The 25872-nt window shown below is 38.2% G+C and overlaps 1 protein-coding gene across 1 annotated transcript in view; it reads left to right on the plus strand.

Annotated features, from left to right (window-relative positions):
• LOC130105878 (complement C3) overlaps window positions 1-20632 on the plus strand; it is a 43604-nt gene extending 22972 nt beyond the window's left edge. Inside the window, exons 24-41 of the mRNA XM_056272077.1 lie at window positions 4804-5007; window positions 5101-5176; window positions 5427-5586; window positions 5829-5924; window positions 6715-6871; window positions 7636-7799; window positions 9587-9742; window positions 11619-11678; window positions 11758-11848; window positions 11940-11988; window positions 13055-13145; window positions 13341-13430; window positions 13591-13696; window positions 16242-16331; window positions 16441-16521; window positions 19762-19845; window positions 20004-20139; window positions 20285-20632. Coding sequence (XP_056128052.1) covers window positions 4804-5007; window positions 5101-5176; window positions 5427-5586; window positions 5829-5924; window positions 6715-6871; window positions 7636-7799; window positions 9587-9742; window positions 11619-11678; window positions 11758-11848; window positions 11940-11988; window positions 13055-13145; window positions 13341-13430; window positions 13591-13696; window positions 16242-16331; window positions 16441-16521; window positions 19762-19845; window positions 20004-20139; window positions 20285-20426 — 2033 coding nt within the window. The 3' untranslated portion in view covers window positions 20427-20632. The remainder of the gene's footprint in view (window positions 1-4803; window positions 5008-5100; window positions 5177-5426; window positions 5587-5828; window positions 5925-6714; window positions 6872-7635; window positions 7800-9586; window positions 9743-11618; window positions 11679-11757; window positions 11849-11939; window positions 11989-13054; window positions 13146-13340; window positions 13431-13590; window positions 13697-16241; window positions 16332-16440; window positions 16522-19761; window positions 19846-20003; window positions 20140-20284) is intronic.
• Window positions 20633-25872: the final 5240 nt, after the last annotated feature.

Here is a 25872-nt window from a genome sequence, read left to right on the forward strand (position 1 = left end):
CTTTAGTGAATTATACATCATTTAAATTTCCTTCTTTTCTGGGTTTTCCCCCCTCTTATTTTCGTGACAAACTTTTTCAGACGAAACCTCTTCCTCCTACTTAATCTATCCACTCCAACTTTTTTCATCCAGTATAATACAGATCTTTCAAATTTCTTGGTATCAGTAAAGTAATCCTTCACTTCCGCCACTTTCCCGAAAGTCTCATCCAGAAAAGCATCTATTTCCTCCAAAGCGTATAACTGGTCACCTCCCATCTGAGATAGATTTGACACATCTGATCCATCTGACAAATCATCATCACTTTCTTCATTCTCAACCATCTCTCCTGAATTCTTACCCTCTGAACTCACTCTCCTTTGATCACTATCAACCAACATCACTTCCTCAACACCTTCCACCCTCTCCACTTGCTCTGTACTCCTCTCAGTTTCCGTCCTCACCATCTCCTCAACCACCTGTCTCTCACCATTAACAATATCTACTACTTTTGACACTTCAATAGTATTAGTCTCCCCCTCAGCCCCAACACTGCCTAAATCCTTGTTATTATGTACATTTTGACCCTCATTTTCCACTCTTTCTTCCACAATTTTCTCCACACTACCATTCATATCATTACCTCGACCTGTCTCATTTATCACTTCTTCTCTTTGCGGGCATGCCAATCTTACATGTCCTACAGCACCACATTCAAAGCAGCGCATTTCCCCAGTGTTCGCATACAACATATACGATTTTCCTTCATAAACACAACGAAAAGACACGTTTAAAGTCGGGGCATTCAAAAACATAAACACCTGCCGCCTGAACGACAACACATGCTTCAAAGACTCATGTTTACATCCAAGCGGTACCATCTTGATTCCACTCGCAAATTTTCCATACCTCAAAAGCTCACGCTGTATATCGTCATCCGGAATGAATGGTGGCACATTGGAAATTACTACCTTTACAGTTGGAGATACTAAAGGTTGAACAATCACAAAAGCTCCACTTACCACTATGCCGCTCTCTACCAACCGATTAACCAGTAGTTCCTCTTTCAAAAAAACCACCACGGCCTTATTCATCCGAGACGCGGAAATGATGTTTTCATATCCCACTCGCTCAGCTACATCCAGCAACACATCCTCAACGGTTATACCCACTTGAGTGATGCATCTTATTCCGTGACGAAGCGACAGCGACGGAGCTCGCACATCCTGGTGCGATGCCATCCCTGTACTCGCCACGCGAATACTAAACCCACAACGCGTCAACTAACCTCAAACTAAAAAAACTGTACTACTAGATTTAATGTTAGATTAATATCAAATTTACTCAGTTTTGAAGTTAGAAGAAAAAGCCAATAGAAAAGAGTACCTCTCCGTAAAACCCCTCACCACCCCAAACGCTCCCAGCGTGCACCGGAAGAGAGAGAGAGAGAGAGAGAGAGAGAGAGAGAGAGAGAGAGAGAGAGAGAGAGAGAGAGAGAGAGAGAGAGAGAGAGAGAGAGAGAGAGAGAGAGAGAGAGAGAGAGAGAGAGAGAGAGAGAGAGAGAGAGAGAGAGAGAGAGAGAGAGAGAGAGAGAGAGCGCGTCTTCAAACAACACGAGCGCTGTCTTGGTCTCTCTCCCTCGCGCATATTAATCAAAATCAGTTGACAATTAGTAAAAGGTCGGAAGTTTCACGTGGAGCATTTGGAGATTTTTAGAGATTAGAGACTCTAGGCCTACACTCAATGAACAACATCTCAACACTAAATTATAAAGGCCTGTCTCATATAGACGCCTGTCTAAAATACAAGCCGGTGCAGTTCAATGATTTGGGAAAATAAAAGCCCGGGCAACTATTTGAAGTTTTACGGTATATATTATGTTTTATCAAAAATAATCAAAGATGTCAGTGTTTGTTCCAATGTAGGCTTTATTCAAACTAATGAATCCTTAACTTTGAAATACGTATGATAAAATGTATACTTTAGTTTTTACAAAGAAAGATTTGTTACAAATTTAATTGTTGTTGTAATTGTAACCTTTTTAATAAAATAGCAAAGAATATATTTACAAGGTAGATGTAAACAAAATCTTTAAAGGTCTATATAAGCCTTCTCTTTAAATAATTTTTATTGTGTTTTATTAGTGACAAATTAGGGGAGAGGATACATATCCAAAACTTTCTGAAAATACAGTATGATAATTAACTACACAATTACTAGAAATGTTTACCTATGAACCAATTTTGTAGTATGCATATATATATATATATATATATATATATATATATATTGTCCTTACATTCTTTCTTGTGGCTCAGTAACACACCTGAATGAAAGGCTCATTATGCAGCTCATTATGCGGGTCATTATGCAGGTCATTGTCTTCTCAGGTGTGAATCACGCCCCACGCATATTGTCGTTCCAAACAAAAAGTGTCTTACAAAATTTTAATCAATGTATTGTTTTATGTGAATGATTAGGCAGGATGATTTTCAGATCATTTTGAAGCAAAAAATCTAGGTGACAACATCCATTAGTCATATTTAGTATGTGTTTTGTGGACTTATTTCAGAAACTTTCATTTTTAGTTTTCAATAACCATGCATAAACATTATTCTCTCAAAAATACAAACATGTACATACAGGTTGCTCACATATTATGATAGTCCTGTTTGTGCTAAATAGAGTGTACCTTTGCCATTAATATGTTTATAAGCAACTGAAAAAAAGCACAAATGTCAGGGCATGTCAAAACATCTCAAGGACCCCAAAAACACATTAGACCCCAGAGGGTTAAGTGAACTATTCACTCAACTTGAGACGTTCCCTTTTAACCCTTTAGATCAGGAGTCTCAAACTTAACTTAACTGAGGGCCGCTGGAGGTAGAGTCTGGGTCAGGCTGGGCCGCATCAAGTATTCCACAAAAAAATTGTATTCAAGTATTCCAAAAAAGGACCACAACTGATCCAATCTTCTCAATCTTTATTATTAACGTTTCTTCTGAACTGTTCCTCTGAATTTGAACATTCCTTTCTGTACATGATTGGTTCTTCATGAGCTGTCCTTCTGACAGTTGAAGTTCATTTTACAAACTTTCTTTGTCTTTTCCTTATAACACATCTTTGTGATTCTTATATTTGCTCATGTCCTTTTTATTTTCAATATGATATTGAATGTTTTTTTGGAAGGCATATTTCCTTTTATTATACTTAGAAAAAACAATTAATGCTTTTGAAATACAAATATTTGCAGTCATGTCTGCCCTTCTTATTGAATTCTTTCTACACATGTACAGTGTCTCAGGCAAATTACTGACTTTGCACAAATCAAAGCAAACCTTCTTATCAACCTGTTGGACACATATTACAAGCTCAAAATGATTATTCTCACATTGTTTTAGAGCAGGGGTCTCCAACACGTCGTTCGCGAGCTGCCAGTAGCTCATGGCCTGATTGGTGGTAGCTCGCCTTGGGCCTGTTCACATATCGCGCTCACATATTTTGCGCGCTCAAGTTCGTTATTTCAAATGAAGGCGCGCTTAATTGAAACGACGTGTTCATTTTTTCCAGGCGCAGTGTGTTTGTACTTTGCGGTTGTCTATGATAACTATTGACAACAACCCCACCGTAAGCTGATCGAAACTATCTATGGTAGCCCATAACATAAGGGATAAAAAATAAAATAAATAAAAAACGCGGCACACGCAACGACGGGCCGCACTAACATTAAACTTTAATGTCAAGTAGGGGGCCGCCGCGAGTTTGATACCACTGCTTTAGATCCTGAAGCTAAAATAGGTGTTTTTCTCACATTTTGATTTTTTGACTGTAAAATTCTAAAACAATGTGCTATCTTCATGTGCAAGGTTTCATCTTTTTCAAAAAAAGATTAGCTTTCAACAAATTACAGTTATTGACCAGTGAGTTTGTAAATAGAATTTAAATAGACAAAAATAAAAATAAACGAGATTAAATTTACTGGTTTTTATTTAGAAAAAAATGAGAAAAATCACGAACGAAAGAAACTAACAAACTTTAAAGTAAAAAAAAAAAATCAACTATAATACATATACTGTATACAAGTCTCTTTTTTTGTGACATTGGGTTGCACAGTTTTCATTTAAGACACTTTTTTTCATACACGCACACATACAAATGCATGTATTCAAAGGCACGCACACATACGCATGCACACACCACATGCTAAGATACGTGAAAGAGTAACGGCCATCCGCCTCCCAGGTTTCATTACAAATCATCCCAATCCCCTCTTCTGCTGTCTACCACTTCTTTCGCCATGTATTTGTTCGTTTCTTTAATTATTTTATGCAATCCAAAACACTCTAACCTGCCGTGCTTCATATCTGTGCAAAAAATCCTTCCTTCCCACTCTGACAGAAAGCTGCTTTCATTTCTGTCGAAAAGCATGAAATTACAGTAATAAGCCGTTTATATTGCCGATATGCGCATGTTGTCTACTGTCAGGGGCAATTTGAATGGTTTTGATAGGCAAACGGTTGAAGAGTTACGGCAAAATGAATACAGCTTGCTGTTATGTGTCGGCGATGACACAGCCGGTTCTAAAGAGTTAAGTGGAACTCTGCGTCATTACATTGTGCTGCTATGGGATCATTAATACCCACGTCGCCATACGGAAAGCATGCCTGACCAATCCATGACATTTTGCATTATACTGTGGATTCTATAACTGGATTCTGTCTGCATTGTCCGTATTGCACAAATCAGGTCACTAGATCTATCAGTTCATGCATGCCAATATGACGATCAAAAGCCAATCACAGCCATTTACCTCCATGTTCGCAGGTGAGGAGATAACGCGCACAGTCGAGCAGGCCATCAGTGGACATTTTATGGGTCAGCTCATTGTCCAGCCCCGCGGATGTGGAGAGCAGACCATGATCTTTATGACTCTACCTCTCATTGCCACTCATTATCTGGACAGCACCAAGCAGTGGGAGGCAGTTGGCATGGACCGCCGTAATGAAGCCATTAACCATATCAACACAGGTCAGCCTCAACATTAATGTGCTCTCAATTGTTAAATTGAGTTTAAGTGCCGAGCACATGCCACTATGTCATGCATTTTTTGTTCTTGTGAAGGTTATCAGCTGGAGTTGACCTTCCGTAAATCTGATGGGTCCTATGCTGCCTGGATACACAGACCGAGTAGCACATGGTGAAATAATGCTACTAAATTACTTTGAAAATAACAGTGTTGAAAATTTCAGCACTGATGAAACAACTTCTATTTCAGCTGTGAAGCAGCTCTAAGAAGAGAATAGTGTTATTATTTATATCACTTCAGTTCAGTGTTGATTCAATTCAGTTCAATAACTGTAAATGTTGCAACGCTTATCAATTATGAAAAAATAGTGAGATAATGATTGCGTTTCTTGTAGTATACTTAATCTTGTGTCCATTTACAGGTTGACGGCATATGTGGCGAAAGTGTTTGCGATGGCCAGCGATCTAGTCGTCATAGAGGAGAATGTGATCTGCAGCGCCTTCAAGTGGCTGGCCATAAACAAACAGCTGACAGACGGCACGTTTAAAGAGGACGCACCTGTGTATCACAGCGAGATGGTTGTAAGTTAAATGGGTGATTTTTTTCCAAAGAATTCCTCTTCAAACATCAAGTACAACAGTCATAGCCCATAAATGTAATCCTGAACACCAGTCCAGAAGAACTAACAAGTACAATGTGAGAAAGTCTGCCAAACTGTGGGCTGGTTCTGACTGTGTAGCACCTACTGCTCTGCACTTCAGAAGGATCCCAACATTCGTATTATATCATTATACAACATATTATTTGAGTGTGTTAATTCCAGGGTAACGTACAAGGGAAAGATGCCGATGCCTCTCTAACTGCATTTGTCCTAATCGCCATGCAAGAAGGCCGCAAGATCTGTGCTGGATCTGTTCAAGTAAGTGTGATTCCTAGAAACAAACAGTGCTACAATATGTCACATCAGTCTCACTGAGGGTGCTTTCACTAGCACTTTTAGTGTGCACACGGGCTCTGTGGACATCAAGAGTTTAGTTCATTTAGAGCAGTGTTTACCAACCCTGCTCCTGAAGGACCCCCAACAACTACACGTTTTCTTTATCTCCCTAACCAAACACACCGGATTCAACTTATCAGCTCATTATAACACGGGGATACAGGTGAAACTCGAAAAAATTAGAATATCGTGCAAAAGTTAATTTGTTTCAGTAATTCAACTTAAAAGGTGAAACTAATATATTATATAGACTCATTACATGCAAAGTGAGATATTTCAAGCCTTTGTTTGAGTCTATATAATATATTAGTTGAATTACTGAAACAAATGAACTTTTGCACGATATTCAAATTTTTCGAGTTTCACCTGTATATGTGATTATGCGCTGATGAGTTGAATCAGGTGTGTTTGATTAGGGAGACAAAGAAAACGTGCAGTGTTGGGGGTCCTTCAGGAGCAGGGTTGGGATACACTGATTTAGGACGTAAAAAAACTGTTTTCCGAACTCGGGTACGCGCGAGCAAACACTTCTCCTGTGTCGTTCGTTATCAAGCAACAGGGGTAAAACGCTGCTGCTTTGATGCAAACACACCGTGGTTCGGACCCAAATAATGTAATGTGAACAGTCCATCAAACTCTGGTTTGGACCAGGTAATTGAATCAAGTGTGAAAGCACCCTGAGTCTCACTGAGTCTCTCTCTCTCCATACTAGAGTCTTCAGGGCAGTATAAACAGAGCCGTTAATTACCTGACGCTGAGAGTTCACAGTCTGACCAGCACTTATGCTGTCGCTATGACTTCTTACGCTTTGGCCCATGCTGGAAAACTCAATAAAGACATCCTAATGAGTCATTCCACCGAAAACAAAGGTTAGTGACATTACAGTCTGTCAAAAAAACAAAAACAAAAAACTTCTCCATGGCAAAAGCTTTCTAATTTGGTTATACCAGGGTTCTTATAGTTAACTAAAACTAAAAACATAAAAAAAAAACATTTGTTAATTGAACAACTGAAATAAAATATATTTTTTTATTCAGCTAGTTGTGAAGGAAGCACTTCTCATTTTAATTTGATTTACTTAAATACCTAAACTAAAACTGAAATAAAAATGTATAAAAAACAACAACAAAATTACTAAACCTTTAACTAAAATTAAAAAGTAAATGGAAGTTATTCAAACCATTAATAAAAACTATAACAGTAACTAAATTATACTTAAATAATGTTGGGTTGTATAAAATACTGTTAAAAACAGTAAATTTCTTGCCATTCTTGTGTAAATTTGAGTAATACCTGAACCATAATGTATTTACATATGGTAATCATATATAGTTGCCAGTAAGGTCTCATTCAACATCCAAAATAGGAAATAGAAAGAATTGCATTTATGATAGTCACATTTGCGATGTAGACAAGTCTTTTTTGAAAATGTGTATTTTAAATGAATTTTGATATATTACTTTTATTGCAATTTACATGATTGTTCAAGTAAATGAGTTGTATATGTCAATTGTTTCCCAACAGTTCTCAAAATGTTATAACTTTTTTTTATCACTTTTGTATAAAATGTGTATTGTGACGCATATTTTTATCAAAAATCAACTGTGATACTGCGATATCACAATTTGTTTAGATGCCATATTTTGGCAAGTTCCTGGGCAGCACTATCACTCTCTCGAGGCCACAGGTTATGCAGTCCTTGCCCTGTTGATGGCAAAGGATTTTGAGCGAGCCGGACGGGCAGTGCGTTGGCTGGGAAAGCAACAATCCCTTTACGGAGGTTATGGCACGACACAGGTATTTCATCAAATAACAAATGAATGAAAGGTCTTGTGGACTAACTGATTTATATAGATTACAATTGACATTGTCCTTCTCATTTTGTTCCTTGTGTCTGGATTTGTTCACATTTGTTCATCCCTAGGAGTTATTTAACTTAAAGGAATAGTGCATACTAACTGCATTTTATCGATATACCAAAAAAACGTCACTTTAGTGGCTTATATCTACATACCCGTGAGGACATTTTTACCCAGACTGACAAATCCTCCAGAAGTTTTCAATGTCTGAGTGTGAATTGCAAGACTTTTGCTTGGAAGAGAACAGCAGAATATCCAATTCTGGGGGAAAAAGTTTTGTGTCAGAAAATAATACATGTTTCAAATGATATTAGTAAATCAGTGTGTTTAAATGGACCCTAATAATCCGTTTGTAGTCAAATGGAACAAATTGGCCAAATCTGATTGAAATTTAATTCGGATTGTAAGGAGTGGTTTAAACCTTTTGTAATCTATTCGTTGTACATGCAAACACTTGACCAGATTAAAAACCGAAACTGGAAAGATCTGTGCATGTGCAATGTTGTAGAAGTGGCATAATGACGTATGACGCACAGAACGAGCTGTTGTTATTGAATATTGTGTAATAAATGAAAAAAAAATTCTCCTTCCACTTATCGCCTCTGAAGTGCTGCAGACAATGTGTTGATAAATACAAGCCCCACTGCACAATGGCTTATGTGCTCGTTAGGGATGTAACGGTACATGTATTTGTATTGAACCGTTTCGGTACGAGGCTTCCGGTTCGGTACGCATACAAACCGAACGATTCCTTGGACCATTTTTCCTGACGACAAAATCCGCGCTGGCGCGACCACCACAACGTTGCGCAACATCAAATGGCAAACGTAATGAAAGCGGAACGAAACTGCGCTACTCATTATATTGTGCTTAACGGACCGTTTATCAGTTCGGACCAGCAACATCTGTGCAGCGCGAGCCAATCTTGATCAAGCGACACTGTTACTACACAGCGCTAAGAGATCCAGTGAAGAAAACATTTTAATTCGCCACTGAAGTAATAACATCACTGCGAGATCTAGTGAGAAGCATTCACATTTCTCCGTTATTAACCGTAGATCTCTATCAGATCAAACAGCGCTGACGTGGAAACCAGGAGAAACATTGTGCCGTGAATGATCTACTTATAGGCTTTAAGTCCACAGATCAGCAACAGTCACCATGGATTTAATATAGTAACACTAACTGTAACCATAGAAGTTTGGCTGGAATAGTGAAATGCTTTCAAGTATTTCACACATCTTTTTCCAGCACTTCAAAACTCAAATATTATCTAAATATTATATATATATATATATATATATATATATATATATAAATAAATATAGGCCTATATTTAAATGTTATTTTTAATGTGATGACCAAAACATTATTTGTTCATCCTTCAAAGATTACCCCCATTTATAAACCTGAACGTTTCAAGATGTAGGAAAACTCAAACTTATTTAAAAATATTTTTTCTTTTAATAAATAGGAAATTTCTCTGTCATTTCTTTTTTTTTGCTGTATCGAAAATGTACCGAACCGAGATCACGATTCTCCCACGATTATGAACAGACAACTAAACAAAATAACTTGTAATTAACTAGAGGTTCTGAAAAAAAATGTTAATTGCTGCAGTATATTTAAAATGTTGAATTAATTTGAATTAATTATTTATAAAAAGTTTGAATGAATGATTCAATGACTGAAAAAATGATCTTGTCTAATTACCCGTTTGTTTAGGCAACGATCATGGTGTTCCAGGCTGTGGCTGAGTACCGCATTCAGGTTAAGAAGGCAGACATTAATTTGGACCTGGAGCTCGCTGTGCAGGAGAGATCAGAAAAAAAGAAAATCGCTATAAGAAATTCCAACATGGGTCTTGCACGCACAGACAAGGTCTGGAAATATGACTGTATGAACCAGAGTTTGTGGTCTTAAAACAGCACTCAGTTAGCAAATTTCAATAGTATTTTTGAGAAATAGAATTAAAATGCATACAAAAGTCTGATTCACATGTTTATGTGTTAAAGGGATAGTTCACTTTGAAATTAATTTTTGGTATGTTTTAGCTTACCTCAAGGGCATCCAAGATGTCAAGTCAAGTCAAGTCAAATATATTTATATAGCGCTTTTCACAATACAGATTGTATCAAAGCTGCTTCACGGTATCAATCAACTTAACAGTGTTTGTTTATTACTGGATAAGACATCCAAGTTTGGTAGAGCTGATCAGTGGTATGATGGGTCATTTAATTTGAATATCCCCCCAACTAAGCAAGCCAAAGGCAACAGTGGCAAGGAACCGAAAAACTCCATAAAGTGACCCGATGGTGTCCTAAAACTCCATCAGATGACCCAATGGAGAAATAAAAACCTTGGGAGAACCCAGGCTCAGTCGGGGCCAGTTCTCCACTGGCGTTTATGAAGTAGAGACCGAATTTACAGTAACTGTAAGATTAAAAATTTTATATGAATGCCTGGCTGAAGAGATGCGTCTTTAGTCTAGTTTTAAACTGGGAGAGCGAGTCTGAGCAACGAACAATATCAGGAAGGCTATTCCAGAGCTTCGGAGCTAAATGTGAAAATGCTCTCCCTCCTTTGGTGGATCTGGATATCCTAGGAATGACCAGAAGCCTCGAATTTAGTGATCTTAAAGAGCGCGATGGATTATAGGGCGATAGAAGATCCGTTAAATAGACTGGAGCTAAACCATTCAGAGCTTTATAAGTCAAAAGCAAGACATTGTAATTAATACGGAACTTTATAGGTAACCAATGAAGTGATGATAGAATCGGTGTTATATGATCATATTTTGTTGATCTAGTAAGAACTCTAGCGGCTGCATTTTGGACTAACTGTAGCTTGTTTATTGAAGATGCAGGACAGCCAGCTAATAAAGCATTACAGTAATCTAGTCTCGAGGTCATGAATGCATGAACTAACTTTTCTGCATCAGAGACTGATAGCATATTACGTAGCTTAGCAATGTTTCTAAGGTGGAAAAAGGCTGTTTTTGTAACATGAAATATGCTTTTCAAAAGACAGGTTGCAGTCTAATGTAACACCCAGGTCTTTTACTGTAGCGGATAAAGTAACAGGGCATCCTACTATGTTAAAGTTGTGCTGTGAAAGGTTTTGTGGACGGTTTTTAGAACCGATAAGTATTACTTCTGTCTTGTCTGGATTTATTAAAAGAAAATTACGCGTCATCCAATCTTTTATATCTTTAACACAATCTGTCAATTTGGATAATTTAGCGTATTCATCTGGCCGTGATGAAATATATTTGAGTGTCATCGGCATAACAATGGAAACTACTTCCATGTTTCCTTAGAATATTACCAAGTGGCAGCATATATATTGAGAATAATAAAGGGCCTAACACAGATCCCTGCGGCACTCCATAGTTTGCTGAAGTTATGATCGATTTTTCTCCATTTAAGTAGACGAAATGGTAGTGGTCAGATAAGTATGACCTGAACCAGCTTAATGCTTGTCCTTGAACACCAATGTAATTTTGTACAATGTAACTGTGCATGCTCTTTGAGGTGGTGACCATAGACCTGCATTCTATGACTGACAGACAAGAACGGTTTGACCTAAAAATATCAAAATTGAAAATACTGCGGAAACAAAGACACCTACATTATTGATGCCCTTGAGGTAAGCTAAAACATACCAAAAATTTATTTCAAAGTGAACTATCTCTTTAACTGATTCACCTAAAAGTGTGTTGTCTTTATTTGTCTACTTTATGGACTGAATTTCACAGTTTGACATTACGAAGAGCTTCAACATCACCGCTCAAGGAACTGGGGTGGCCATGCTCTCGGTGAGTGTTCACGAACGCACTCATGAAATCTTCTCCAGCGTGTCGTTCTGCGTTAAAAGCTCATGTACTTTCCTCACAGGTCTTTTCTGTGTATTATGCTCTGCCTGAAGAGAAAGACGGCGACTGTGAAGTGTTTGATCTAAGTGTGCAGATGGAAAAACAGCTTGACGGTAGGATTCATCGTGAGAACGTGACATGACTAATTTGAACTCCTGTGTTGTAAAATGAAGTTGGATCATGATGTTATCTTTCTATACGTAGTGTCTTATGATGGAGCTACTGAAAGTTATCAACTCACCATTGAATACATGTGAGTATACAACTATTCTAATGGTAACAGTTTAATATGGGGAATACATATTCACATTTAACTATAACTTTTGCCTCAATAAACTCCTACTTTACTGCTTATTAATAGTTAGTAAGGTAGTTGTTAAGTTTAAGTATCGGGTAGGAGAATTAAGAAATGTGGAATATGGTTGTGCATAATAAGGCATTATAAGTACTAAAAAACAGCCAATATCCTAGTAATATGCATGCTAATGAGCCACTAGTTAATAAGAATTGGACCCTTAAATAAAGTGTTAGATTCTAACTTTAAACAAGATTTACAGGTCCCATTTAATTTGACTTCTTTTTTTCTGAAATGTATGGAAAGACCAGAATTAAAACGTCTAGATGATTTAGATATTTATCAAGAATGTTGTGGCATCTATCTAACCTTGTAATACTTTTAGCAAATGGGGCGAAGCAATGTTAAATGATGATTAACATGTGATCATTTTGAGGAAGTGACACTGATGGTTAGTGCCAATGTCAACAATCAGTCAGCCTCAGGACAAACTTAATATAAGTCTTCTCTGTTATATGCACAATGCTCTATTTAAAAACAATCCAAAATCTTTTGTAGATAAATTGGTTTTTAGTGGGTATTGTCACGGACAATAAGCTCAGGTCTGTTAGTGGTTCCATCTGCAAGGTCCAGTTGTATGGCAAGAACAGTATTACCGGTAGTTAGATCGTCAGCTGCTTGGAATAAATTGGATTTAAAAACAAGGCATATATCCAACATATGTAATTTTAAGAAGACTCTAAAACAGATTACAATTAATAGTAATACATCAGTTAATTTGTGACTGTTTATAGGTACTGATATTGTCAAATGCTGTATGAGTTTGAATGTGTATATGTGGATGTGTATATGTGGATAAATGTATACATGTGGTAATGTTATATTTATGTATGTTATATTTGTGCATTTTAACTGTACATATGTTTCAGTGCTTTTATGGGCCCCAGGACGACTAGCAACCACATTGTGGAAGCTAATGGGGATCCAAATAAATAAAATAAATAAATGTGTGCCTCCTTTGCAGTTTCAAGGACCCGTTAAGAAGCTCAACCATGTCTATTTTGGACATTGGCCTGCTGACAGGGTTTAAAGTGGATGAACGTGATCTTTCAAAGGTAAATAGATCATGTCAATGCTTGTGAAAGTTGATTGTGAAAGTTGATTGTAAAATTGTAAACTCCGAATATTTACGAGTCCAACATATTGAATTATTCCATGGTAAAGTGCTATTAAATTCGTATAATGGACATTTTATACTCAAACTTTGATATCACAGCCGTTTTTTTTTCCCTCCTGATTTTTTTCACCAGTTATCTTCTGGTAAGGATAAGTACATTCAGAGCTTTGAGTTGAACAAGGAGCTTTCAGAGCGAGGATCTCTTATCATCTACATAGATAAGGTACAATCAATGCCACTATTCCCATTCATTAGTTTAATTTATCTTTTTATGATTGCAACTGATTTCTTTCTCCTTTGCTGTGAGCAATTTGGTAAATTGCTGTATGGCACAGTGAATGCTCTAATAATTAATTTTAGTGTTTTACTAAATGTCATTTTAGATTTCTCATAAAGAAAAGGAAAGGATTGCTTTCAGAATTCACAAGATCAATGAAGTGGGAATGCTGCAGCCCGCCGGTGTCACTGTGTACGAGTACAACGCTCCAGGTACATTACAGTCGCACACATGAAGCATACCAACAAACATCTGTGTCAAGAGGACTAGAAAAGAAAAGCATCTAACTAGGGGTGTGACGAGATCATGTGCTACGAGATCTCGCAACATTAAAACGTGACCAAATTTCTCATGGAGGTGAAAAGCTGTCTCATAGGGGTGTAACGGTTCACAAAATTCACGGTTCGGTTCGGTACGTTACTTATACAGCAAAAAGAAAGAAATGCCAGAGAAATTTCCTTTATTTTTATTTTTTTTATTATATTTTTATTAAAACTAACATCATAAAGTATGATATTTTTTTAACTTTGAGCAATGATGGAGCTATACTTGACTTTTCTTAGGAGCTTATAAAACAAAACAGCTCCTTGGACAAAATGAAATGTAATATTGTAGTAGTTATAAACAAAGGTTTATTTTAGTTCAGATTAACATTTGAGGGCAGCAATTGTATTCATAATGTCAAAATAAAACCGACGTGATGTTACTTGAAAGCATTATAGCCTAATATTCCTGCCAAACTTACATGGTTACAGTTAGTAGTGTTACTACAGTAAATCCATGGTGAATGTTGCTGATCTGTGGACACTGGATAGTTCATTCAAGGCACAATGTTTCTTCCTGGTTTCCACGTCAGCGCTGTTTGATCCGTTAATAACGGAAAAATGCGAATGTTTCTCACTAGATCTCACAGCGATGTTATTACTTCAGTGGCGAATTCAAATGCTTTCTTTACTGGATTCCTCTGTGTAGTAACAGTGCTGATGATTAAGATCGGCTCGCGCTGCATTGGTCCAGACTGATAAACCGTCCGTCAACCACACAATAACGAGTGGTTTCGTTCCGCTTACATTACATTTGCCATTTGATGTTGGGCAATGTTGTGGTCACGCCAGTGTCTCTTACATTATGAGCGCGCTTGCCACACGCGACACGCCTACATTTGAAATAACGAAATTTTGGTCGGCAGGAAAAATGGTCGAACGGTTCAATACAAATACGTGTATCGTTACACCCCTACTGTCTCACAATATCACCATGTCAAAGTTGAGTTTGTGTCTTTTGCTGCTTACGATAATTAATACTCAGAAAGTAGAACTGAAGTGACATTCATAGGCAGCATTCTTTGTCAAGACACCTGCAAAATACCGGAAGTGTTGCATTTCACGGACAAGAAACCATGAACCACATATTATTAGACTGTTTTCTAAGGTTGCACAATACAGTGTTTCCTCTAGGATTTTTTCCAGCTGTGGTGGCAGGCTCCAATAAGAGCGGCAAAGCGATTATGCGCATCCCGTGCGCAGAATGATGCACTTGAAGCAACGCGAAGTCACAGCGTGCAGTGCTTCGCATTGAAAAGTTCAAAGCACAAAGCGAAGAGATTATATCTATCTGCTTAGTGTATTCTATCTATGCAACAGTTTATTGAGCCTTTTCTAGCCTTTTCCAGTTACAAATAAGCATGAAGAACAATTCATAGTGCTCTCTACTCCAGTGCTGTAATCTAACAGACACCCGGGAGAAAGGAATATGATTTAGAAAGCGCAATAAACTCCAGCAAGATAAAGTCATGTTATCCAAACTTTAGACCTTTATCTACAAATAAAGTATAATAATGGGAACATTGATCTTGAAGAGAGTGGGATGGCGGGATGATTTTTGGTGTGGCGGCCCGCCACGGCAGAATGAATGTAGCGGAAACACTGCAATATATTAAGACCATTTAAAAATCATAATAAAGCATATAGTGCTATTGTAAAATCTCAAACGCTGCAATTCAATTAAATATACGCACACAGTTTGGACCGTCTCTGCTTGATTGCAATGCAAGGATAAATAAAGAACTGGTTGTTTAAATAAGTACAGCATTTTCTTTACTTAAGAAACACTATAAAGGCAATTTTTTCTTATGTATTTGAGGAACGGAGAAGAGTGTCTAATATGCTATCGGAAATGTCCTACTTCCCACTTCTTTAGTCGTGTTTACGAGCCCATCGCATTCAAATTTTGACTTGAGGGGGTGTTCATGTCCAATTTACTTTTAACTAGGAAACTAGTATGATAATTCCAATAGCATGTGAAGGTATTATTAGTATAGCATTTGTTGTAGAGGCATAGCCAATAGTGCCCTAAATAGCATGTGCGAAGCACTCAATCAAACATGAGATTTTGGTCAAATGACAGAAAAAACTGAGTTACCACATTAAACTATATAACCTGAAGTTGATGAAAACGTAAAATGTAATGCGCTTACTGCCTCAGATTAGCAGATTACCTGCCGTTCTATTGACAAAAACCTTGTAACTTCATTTGAGCTTGATTTTGGTAAAATGTTATGAATATAACACATGCAAGTGTCTGACCACATTTAAAACAACAACATCAACTTTTAACAACGCTGTGTTTAATTATTTAAAAATTACAGTGTTTTCTCTATTTCCTGAAAAGTAACGGTTTTGGACATAAAAGGTTTCCGTCCGACAGCTTCGATATGCTGCACTTTATTATAACTTCTGCACTTTAATATTTGAACAGATAAGCGTTGTGTGAAGTTCTACCATCCTCAAAAGAAAGACGGCGCACTGAACAGACTCTGCCGTGAGGAGCTGTGCCAGTGTGCGGAAGGTACGTACACTTTGATTCATTAAACGCAAGATGAACATTCAAAAAACTTCATGAAGTCTCCATGAGAAAGAAAGAGTAAATGTGGTAAACGTATGAAATATCCTGACAGAGAACTGCAGTTTGCAAAAGAATGAACACATCGATGAGGCGAATCGTGAAGAAAAGGCCTGTGAACATGAAGTGGAATACGGTATGAAAACTTATTGTGAATTAGCAATAGAGAATGTTTGATTATGTCTTGTACAATAGCGTTCCTTCTCAGGACAGTTTTCTCCTTAAAGGGTCACTCCACCGATTTTGACATGAATGTGTATTGAAAGTGGGTAATATGTGTAGTAGAATAGTAGCAGAAATTTTTAATTTTGTTCCTTCCTGTCCAATAAAATGCCGAAAATGACTTTTTAGTGCTTGTGGATTGTAGACAACCAGGGGCGTCACTAGGATTTTCATTTTAGGGGGGCTAAGCCCCCAATATGATTTTTAAACAAATTATAAAAAAAGGTAACACTTTAGTTTAGGATCTAAAGATCACTATTAACCATTTTCATTACGATGCAAAGGCACGGTTTTATAATAACTGTGGTCCCAAATGTGAGGCAGGGCAAATAGGGGGGTTCGGGGTCTCCCCGAGAAAATTTTGATTTCTCTGATCTACATATGTGCATTTTAAGATGTTCTGAAGGCCAAAAAACTTGGATAGTGGGCAGCTGACAATTTTTCTCTAATCATCAGCAGCATCACTTTTTTTCTCTTTGTTTTTCTCTTGTCCTGTCTCTTCCCCTCCTAAAGCTGAGCTTTGACTGATATAGGCTTTTCATTTTTGTCTGTCAGTGAAGAAAGTAAACATAGGGTCAACTGATAGGTTGATTTTGCCTATGAATCATTTTCTCAGACGCGTTTATTTACTGAAAGCTACTAAAGGTAATTAAGTTTATTAAATGCATTCACAATATGTAGGCTACACATTTATTATTGATCTTATGCCTAATACAGGGCCGTAGACAGGGCTTTATAATCACAGAGGTCCTAAATTTGAGGTTGGTAGGGGGTTCAAATTTTTTATTTCTGATATGTGCATTTCAAGACGTTTGAAGACCAAAAAAAAAGGATAAGAAATAGCTTTAAAACCATGTCAGTGGGCAGATTATTTGTCAATACCTCCTCTCTTCTCATCTCCATCACTCTTCCTTTTTTTCTCAGTCTCTTCCTCCCTTTCTCTTCCCCTCCTAAAGCTGAGATTTTTTTAATTTACTAAAGGCTACAATTTGTATTATATTCTCAATATGTACACATTCATTATTAATCTTGTGCCTAGCATGATGAAAACGGCTTTGTTAATGTTTCTTGTAAACTAATTATTACATTACATGAGTTACATGAGTGTATAGGCCTATTTTCAGTTAAAAATGGCGAAATTAGACAAAACTATATTAGTTTGCCTGATTATTTTTTGTCATTCGTTTAACATTTATGACCTAAAAAAAGTAAAATATGAAATGTTAAGTTTAGCTACTTACATCTTATCTCGCACTTGACCGACCGTCGAGTCCATAGACTGTTAAAAATGGTCGTGTCGCACTGTTAAAATTCGCGCTCAGCAGCGTCTGTGAACATAAAGCCCGCCTACTTTGATTTGATTGGTCGTCTCTGACATTGACGAGCAGTGACAGACCAATGAGGCTCAGATGAACACACAAATGAACACACACACCCTGTCCTCTGTTTCTGACGTGCTCTCTGCACGGCGCAGCTGTGGATTGAGAACGTGCTGAATCTGATTATAACAAGACTGAAGCGAACACGAATTTGTGTAGCCTACATTAATCTCACATTTTTAGGGGGGCTTGGCAGAAGTTTAGGGCCTGAAGCCCCCCTAAAAAGGGCCTAGTGACGCCCCTGTAGACAACAATCCCCATAGTGCATTGCAATGCTCAGCTCCACAGGCCACTCCCACTACTCTGCCCATAAAGTTGTAAGGAGGTAACTGATTTGCAACTAAATTAAAATGCAATGTTTACTTGTAAAACGTTATAATTAATAGAAATTATGGGTATGATCACCATTATGTTATCTTTGTCATCTAAGTCAACAGTAGCTAGGTAGTTCTAGTTTTGAAAAGTTGGTCATTTAAAAATACTAATACTAATAAAGAAGTACAACAACGTAAATTTTAAACATTTTTATTGAATTAGTATATACAATAAATACAACAATTGAAAGTATATATACAAAAAAAGAAACTACAGCTCCTCCTGAGCGTCGTCCGCTTCTTGGTGCCCGCAGTACTGGCCGTCTGGAGCTGGATATTTCTGACGGATAGCCTGCACAACACAAGCTGGTAACACGACACGACGCCCTCTGCCCAATCTCTCTCCTTGCAGGACCCACTCAAGAAAGTGCCGGTAGGCTGTTAGGCGAAATTGTCTGGACAAAACATTGAGCACAAATTGAGTGATGGTCTTTGAACCTAGCGTGCCACAGTAGCTAGCATAACTGCAAGATATTTGTGTAATAAACCTGCAACGTTAGTGTGTTAACAAAATGAAAATAAACTTACTTTACAGATAGACGACCATTGGACCCTGTAGGCTTTGGCTGGCGTTTCCAGTTGACCTTAGGGATTCGAAAGTAGGTCTCCAGGACGCCGCTATCGATATGTGGTGCGAAACTCGGGTGATCAACCACACACACGTCCGTGTCATCCTCCGAATATATAATTTCATACAGGAGAAATTCGCACCGCTGGAATTCGCGGCAGCAGACTGACTCTTCTTCTGTGTCCATTGGCGCACAGTGAGAGCACAGGCACCACCAATCTGTTGACTCGCATTGCGGGCTCCTCGTCCGCGGCAGGCAGATCGGCTGTGGTGGAAGCAGGTTCAGCCGCCTCCTGTTCCTCCATAGCCCTCAGCTGCTCGTCGCTGTACTCAGGCTCATAAAGGTAGCCACGAACATCTGTTTCTGCCATATTAAAATCCCAATCCTCCATAATGTAGCAGCTATCCGTCTTCGTTTTCAGAACCTTCGGCGTCCATTTTTTCAAAAAGTTTCGCCACTGGCACTGATCTGTGATAGGTCTGTTAGCGCATTAGGTCCATCCCCCAATGGGCGGGTTGGAAAGGGTGGGAACTAGTGCTTGTAGTCTTTACAGAAATACCCCATTCTTACACTTCCTCCTACAATGACGCAAATTGACGATTTTTGCGTCATTGTAGGCGGAAGTGAAAAAGGTAAATAGTGGATTTCTCTCGTCTCAGGGGACAATGAAAGATTTTTTCAGGACCATTCAATAGTATTACTGGGTTTCTAACAATGTAAAGCTTAATGCAAATGGGTGGAGTGACCCTTTAATAAAGTCCCAGTACGGCCTACAGTTCTTGCCAATTGAGCTGTTTTGTAGATGATCATTTAACACATTTTTGTCTTGTAGTTTATAAAACCAGGTTGTTGGAAATGAGCATCTCACTGCATGCAGACATCTATAACATGACGGTTGAACGAGTGCTGAAGGAAGGTACGGTTTGCCAGTTTCTTTCTGATTTACTGTGTCAGTGAAAAACTGGACATGAAAGAGGTCAGCTGAGTTTCATGACTTCTGATCATGGAAGGTCAGACAGTCTCCATCGCACTGGCTTTATCCTCAAAGGTTTGTGTGTGTGTGTCTGTTTTCAGGCAGTGATCCAGATGCGGAAGGGAATATGAGGTCGTTCTTGGGTCATCCTTACTGTAGAGACTTTCTGAAATTTAAAAAAGGCAAGACGTACCTGATCATGGGCCAAACCAAAACCCTTCCAAAGATTGGCGGAAAGTATGACATTTGGAGGATGATACTTCAATTTTGAGATGTTTGACGATGATGCATTTGCATTTTGAATAGAAATATTATTATGGCTTATGTCTGGTGCATAAATACTCCTAATGAAAAATGTTCTCGCTCTTCTCAATCATCTCAGGTTGAGGTACCACTTGGGTGAAGACACCTGGATTGAATACTGGCCGACAAACAAGGAAGGCCAGAAGGCAGAATATCGAGAAAAGTTTATCGGCGTGACCTCGCTCGCCGACAAGCTCATCCGATTTGGATGCTCCACATAAGCATTTTTATGAGCTTAAATTAATTTACTAATCAGCTTAACAAGCTTTTAATTCTAGTATAATCCCAGATTTACAAGCATTTACAGCCTCTTTTTTTTTAAGTTCATGCAGTATGCTTAATTAAATTAGTTCAACCTGATGTCTATCAACTAAAATGTAATCATTTATCGCCATTTGTCAAATAAAATTTGCAAACATACAACTGACTTTATTCTTGATTTTTTTAGACTTCCAATCGGATGATGTCGAAATAACATCGTTAACTTCCTAAAGATTCACACAGTCAATTTTATGAGGGATTGAATTGGAACTTAAGCCTGTGCTGATTGTGGAAAGAAGGGATTGGCTGAGGCAGTGTATTTTTCTATTAGAGTCAGCATTTTGCATTCAGCATTTTCTATTAGAGTCATGCGTGAAGCCCGACTCTGCTGGTGTGGCCATGTCATCAGAAGTGGCGATGAGACAACGGTGAAAACGGCCTATAATCTATCACCACCCGGACGACGACCGCGTGGCCGGCCGAAAAAGCGGTGGCTCGATCGTCTGGCGGAGGATATGCGCGCAGTAAATATCACCACTGAAGATGCCCTGGATCGAGCCAAGTGGCGAAAAGCATACAAGCAAGCGGACCCTATATAAATATGTGATACACGCTAGGACAGCAAGTCAGCATTTTAGCACATAAAAGTGAAGTGAATTTTAGTGTAAACAAACAGCTGTATTGTATCCACCTTTGATGGCCCATGATGATTTGCATGAATTATGAGTGTAACACCATTAATTAACTGTAAACAGTCAGCGAAAGATTCGCCCTATATGAACACACTAATAACTATTTTCAAAAACGGGGTACAATAAAATGACATTATTATACTCACCCTTCAACCATCGGACATTAAAAAGATATTTAAAAGTGTAAAAGCATTAAAGGGGTCATATAATGGTACATGCACTTTTACAAGTTGATTGTACTGAAATGTGTGTTGGCAGTGTCTGTACACAACCATCATATAATGATAAAAATCCATCCAGTGTTTTTGTTTTAATCTCCTTATATGTTTTCCCCTGCCTCAAATCGAGCCGTTCGAGCCTGTGACGTCAATCAAACGGGCCCCTCCCACGATTGTTGATTGACAGGAGTCAGCACAGGAGTTTCAACACAGACCCGCCCTCGCTCGTTAGAGCTGTCAATCTGCGCGGACCGGCGCGGTCATTGTTGATATGCTGGAGCACTGTCTATGAGCAGAATGGCGTCTAAGCGATTGTGGTGTTCTGTTCTTGGGTGTAATAACGAACACAGTCATTTTAATGTTCCTAAATCCGAACCGCTGAAGACGCAGTGGCTGAGTTTGTTTTCGAAGGGAAGATTCCCCACGAGCAACGTCAATGCTTTCATGTTTGCGCGAATCATTTCACACACCAGACTGCTTTATAAACGAGGATCAGTATAAAGCTGGATTTGCTAAGAAGCTGCTCGAATAAAGGAAGAAGCTGCCATGAATAAAGGATCGGTACCAGATATTCGTGTTCCTGCTGAATCTCCAGAAGAACTGAAGTGAGTGTAACGTTTTATTAAACTTTATATTAATATTTATATCTTTGCAAATCGCTAGCTGCACGCTTCACAATGAATGCGGCTAAGGTTTACACTCAGGGTACATTACGGCATGTTTTCTATGTACGACGTTCTCAATATAATTCATAATCCCACGTTTATACTGAACAATCTCTATGGCTCTGTGAACAATGCGTTATGGTTATTGTGTTATTGTGTTACAAACGGTGTACGCACAGAACAGAGAGGCGGGGTGAGCAAAGCTCATTATCATTTAAAGTCATATGCACTGAAACGGGGTGCTGAAAACAGAGCTGTTTTTGACCAGGTAAAATAAGTGTTTTCTTACAATACTAATGAGAATTTTTAATTAAAGTATATTACAAAGTTTTAATTTAGACCCTAAAGAATCATATTAGCTTGTACAAAAATGGCATTATATGACCCCTTTAACAAATTACTACAACAGACCATGAATAACCTGATTATTTACGTAGCAATATTATAGATTAGTGTTGTCAAAAATATCGATATTTCGATAAATATCGATACTGAAATATCTGAACGGTACCAATACTAATTTCCCGAAGTATCGATACTAGCCGAGCAGTCACGTTCACTTCTCTCAAAAGGCGCGTTGACAAACACCACACGTGACGCACTCGTCTCATTCGCTCTGGTTAAATAGCAGAAGTAAATGGAAAGATGGCGAGGGCCGCGCCCCCGCGACCGGCTTTGGTTGATTGATAAAGAACACCACGAGCGGGCATGTCGGAGAATAGCGCGGACACGCGTAAAAAACACACCGCGAGCGGGCATGTCGGAGAATAGCGTGGACACGCGCTACACACCGCGAGCGGGCATGTCGGAGAATAGCGCGGACGCGAGCGGGCATGTCAGAGAATAGCGCGGACACGAGCTACACACCGCGAGCGGGCATATCGGAGAATAGTGCGGACGCGAGCGGGCATGTCGGAGAATAGCGCGGACACGCGAGCGGGCTGCGGGCACCCAACAGATTGTTTGACTATCAATAATCCCTCACATCACTCATTTTTTTAAATTATTGTATAGGTGAAAACAGACTTAAGGAACAGGCTCCAGGGGTAGGCTACTATTTAGCAGCAAATGCTCAGCATCAGGGGTGTTTGTTGTTTGGACAGACCTGCCCCCACTGCTAAAAAAAAATCCTCAAGGAAACACTGTAACTCTTCCCATTTGAACTTTTCTGAAACATTAACCAAGATGGCCTAGTATTGTTGTTGATAAGAGTCTGTGTTGTCTCGTTTTAATTCTTAAAGTTAACATAATCTGACTGAGGAATCTTAGACAAGTAAATATTGTAACTGTGGTCAAATGTAAATTAACTGGTGCCTATTTAACTTTATTCAAAAAATATTATTTAATTCTGCAATTTTCCTTCATTAGCTATTATCATCAATTTGATTACACAGATATTAATTAAACTAAACAGCTAGACAATGGCATCTCTGAATTCAATAATGACATGCCTTTAACTGAAAATTGAATGTTTAATCTTATTATTATACATTACTGACTCTCTATCCTCCAAGAACTCAGGACATTTTTGTTCATGTAAAATATACCTCATTGTCATGTTCTAGACTTGTTATATTTAGCTTTAAATTAAAAAAATACCCCCTTAATATTGTGGCAGTTTTTTCTCCGTGGTATCGAAAATGGTATCGAATATCGATATTTTTCAAGGTATCGTATCGAAGTTAGAAATTCTAGTATCGTGACAACACTATTATAGATGTGTTAAATAACACTGTAGTTATATATATATATATATATATATGAAAAATTTTCATTAACTGCAACATTGTGTGATTGATATTTCAGTTTCAACATTTTTGACAGACAATATTGTATACCTGCTTCAGAAAGCACTGCTTATAGAGATTAGAAGTGAAAAGAGGAGACAATTGGGCTACATTTTAAAGCATCTGTGTGAAAACAAACATGAAAAGAGTGAGGATTTGGGGGGAAAGTCTGAAAAGAGAACATGAAGGAAAATGTACTGCTCATTCGGGCCTATTATTAGGTATGTGACAAACTGACCTATATACGCACGAGCGCTTTGTTCCCGCGGCTGTGTTCCCAGAAGGTAATCAGCGCCAGACGCGTTGGTGACTTAGGAAATATGTCGTATCTTTGCTTTGTGAATACCTCTAAAGCCCATAGTGACGTAAATTACGTCATCACGTTGATTCTCACGTTCAAATTTCCAAGATGGCTGTAGTAAGAAGAAAGTTATAAGCAAAGCAAAATTTCTCTCAAGTTTGGCATCAAAATCCGCTATGAAGGTGAGTATTTTTTTTGTTTCAAACCCAATACTTTTGATAGATTATACATTTAACTTGAATTAGGTAAAGTTTGGGATTGATTGTAACATTCGCATGTGTTTTTTTACGATCCGCAAGTGACGTTGTTGTCAAAAGCAGAATCGGCCATTCGATCATATTGGCTTCCAAAACTTCTCCCAGTTTTCATTGATCCGTGCAGTATTTTTAAAAGTAATCATACAAAACGAAGGTTTAGAATCTCTAGATTACATTATTGGCATGATTTCGTCAAATATATAAATAAATGCCATGGATGGTTATAGATTTGTTTAGGAACAACTGTGCTTCTGGCTGCCTGCCAGGTCATGTGACCCGTTTCTAGCAAGCTGATTGGCCGAATCTTACAAACATTTCAGCCCATGTGTGCTGTATTATTCTGCACAGAGTTGGTAAAATTTAATTATTTGCACAATTACTGAAATGTCTTCTTTTTTTTCAAAAGTAAATCAAAGCAGAAAAAACAACCAAATCTCTGTAGTACTTGAAGGCCTCATAGCTGTGTGTTGTGAGAATGAATTTCTTTGGCCTACTGATGTTTATTCTTAAACAAAATTCAACATACATGCGATGCATTTATTGATTTGTAAATTATAAATTGTAAATGATAAATAACATAATCATCAATTAATATTACTTATGAGAAATAAATAATTGTCTATTTTGTAGGTATTTTTACTAATATTTTTACTTCTTGATGAAACGATGAGAAAATAACTTTACGTCCATATCATCCAAGGTGAGTCGTTTTTCACTGAAATAAATAGAATTATGGAATAGTAATCTTAATATATATTTATTTTAAATTATACTGAAAAACTGGAGTAGGTCCTGTGGTGTTTACTAGTGGTGGAACGGTACACAGAAGTCACGGTATGGTTCAGACATCATGGTTCGGTACGATTTTGGTGCAAAACAAAAATGTATTAGGCATTTATCCCACTCACTCACCCACCCACCCACCCACTCACTCACTCACACACTCACACACTCACACACACACACACACACACACACACACACACAACACACACACACACACACCGATCCGATGTACCGTTCCACCCCTAGTGTTTGCATATTTATATTTCCACAACAACAAAATAGAAATTTCTTCTAGATGAGCGATTTTGGAACTACATTCAATATTCATGAATAGGGGTGGAACGGTACATGTATTCATATCGAACCGAAACGGTACGGGCGTCACGGTTCGGTGCACGAATTTACACGGAGAATACACGGTATAAAAATAAATAAAACTCGCGTGCAAATTAATTAATGTAGCCTAATGCGGAACTACCGTTAGATTACGCGGGTTCTTTAGGGACACATAATCTGTAGGCTACCATCGGCTTAGCTCTGAACGCGCGTTCACTTCAAACGTTGGCTTTATACGCGCGTCCTATTCGATTTGGACTAGCGTCGAACTAGAAGCGAATTTGACGCTCTATTCGTGTTTGGTGTGACCGCATAATGAAGGCTGCGATGTCAAGATTGAAATGCTGGACTGTGTGTGTGTGTG

The sequence above is a fragment of the Rhinichthys klamathensis genome, unplaced genomic scaffold (genome assembly GCF_029890125.1).
Source record: "Rhinichthys klamathensis goyatoka isolate OS25496 unplaced genomic scaffold, OSU_Roscu_1.1 h1tg000330l_1, whole genome shotgun sequence".
In the NCBI taxonomy this organism is placed as follows: domain Eukaryota; kingdom Metazoa; phylum Chordata; class Actinopteri; order Cypriniformes; family Leuciscidae; genus Rhinichthys; species Rhinichthys klamathensis.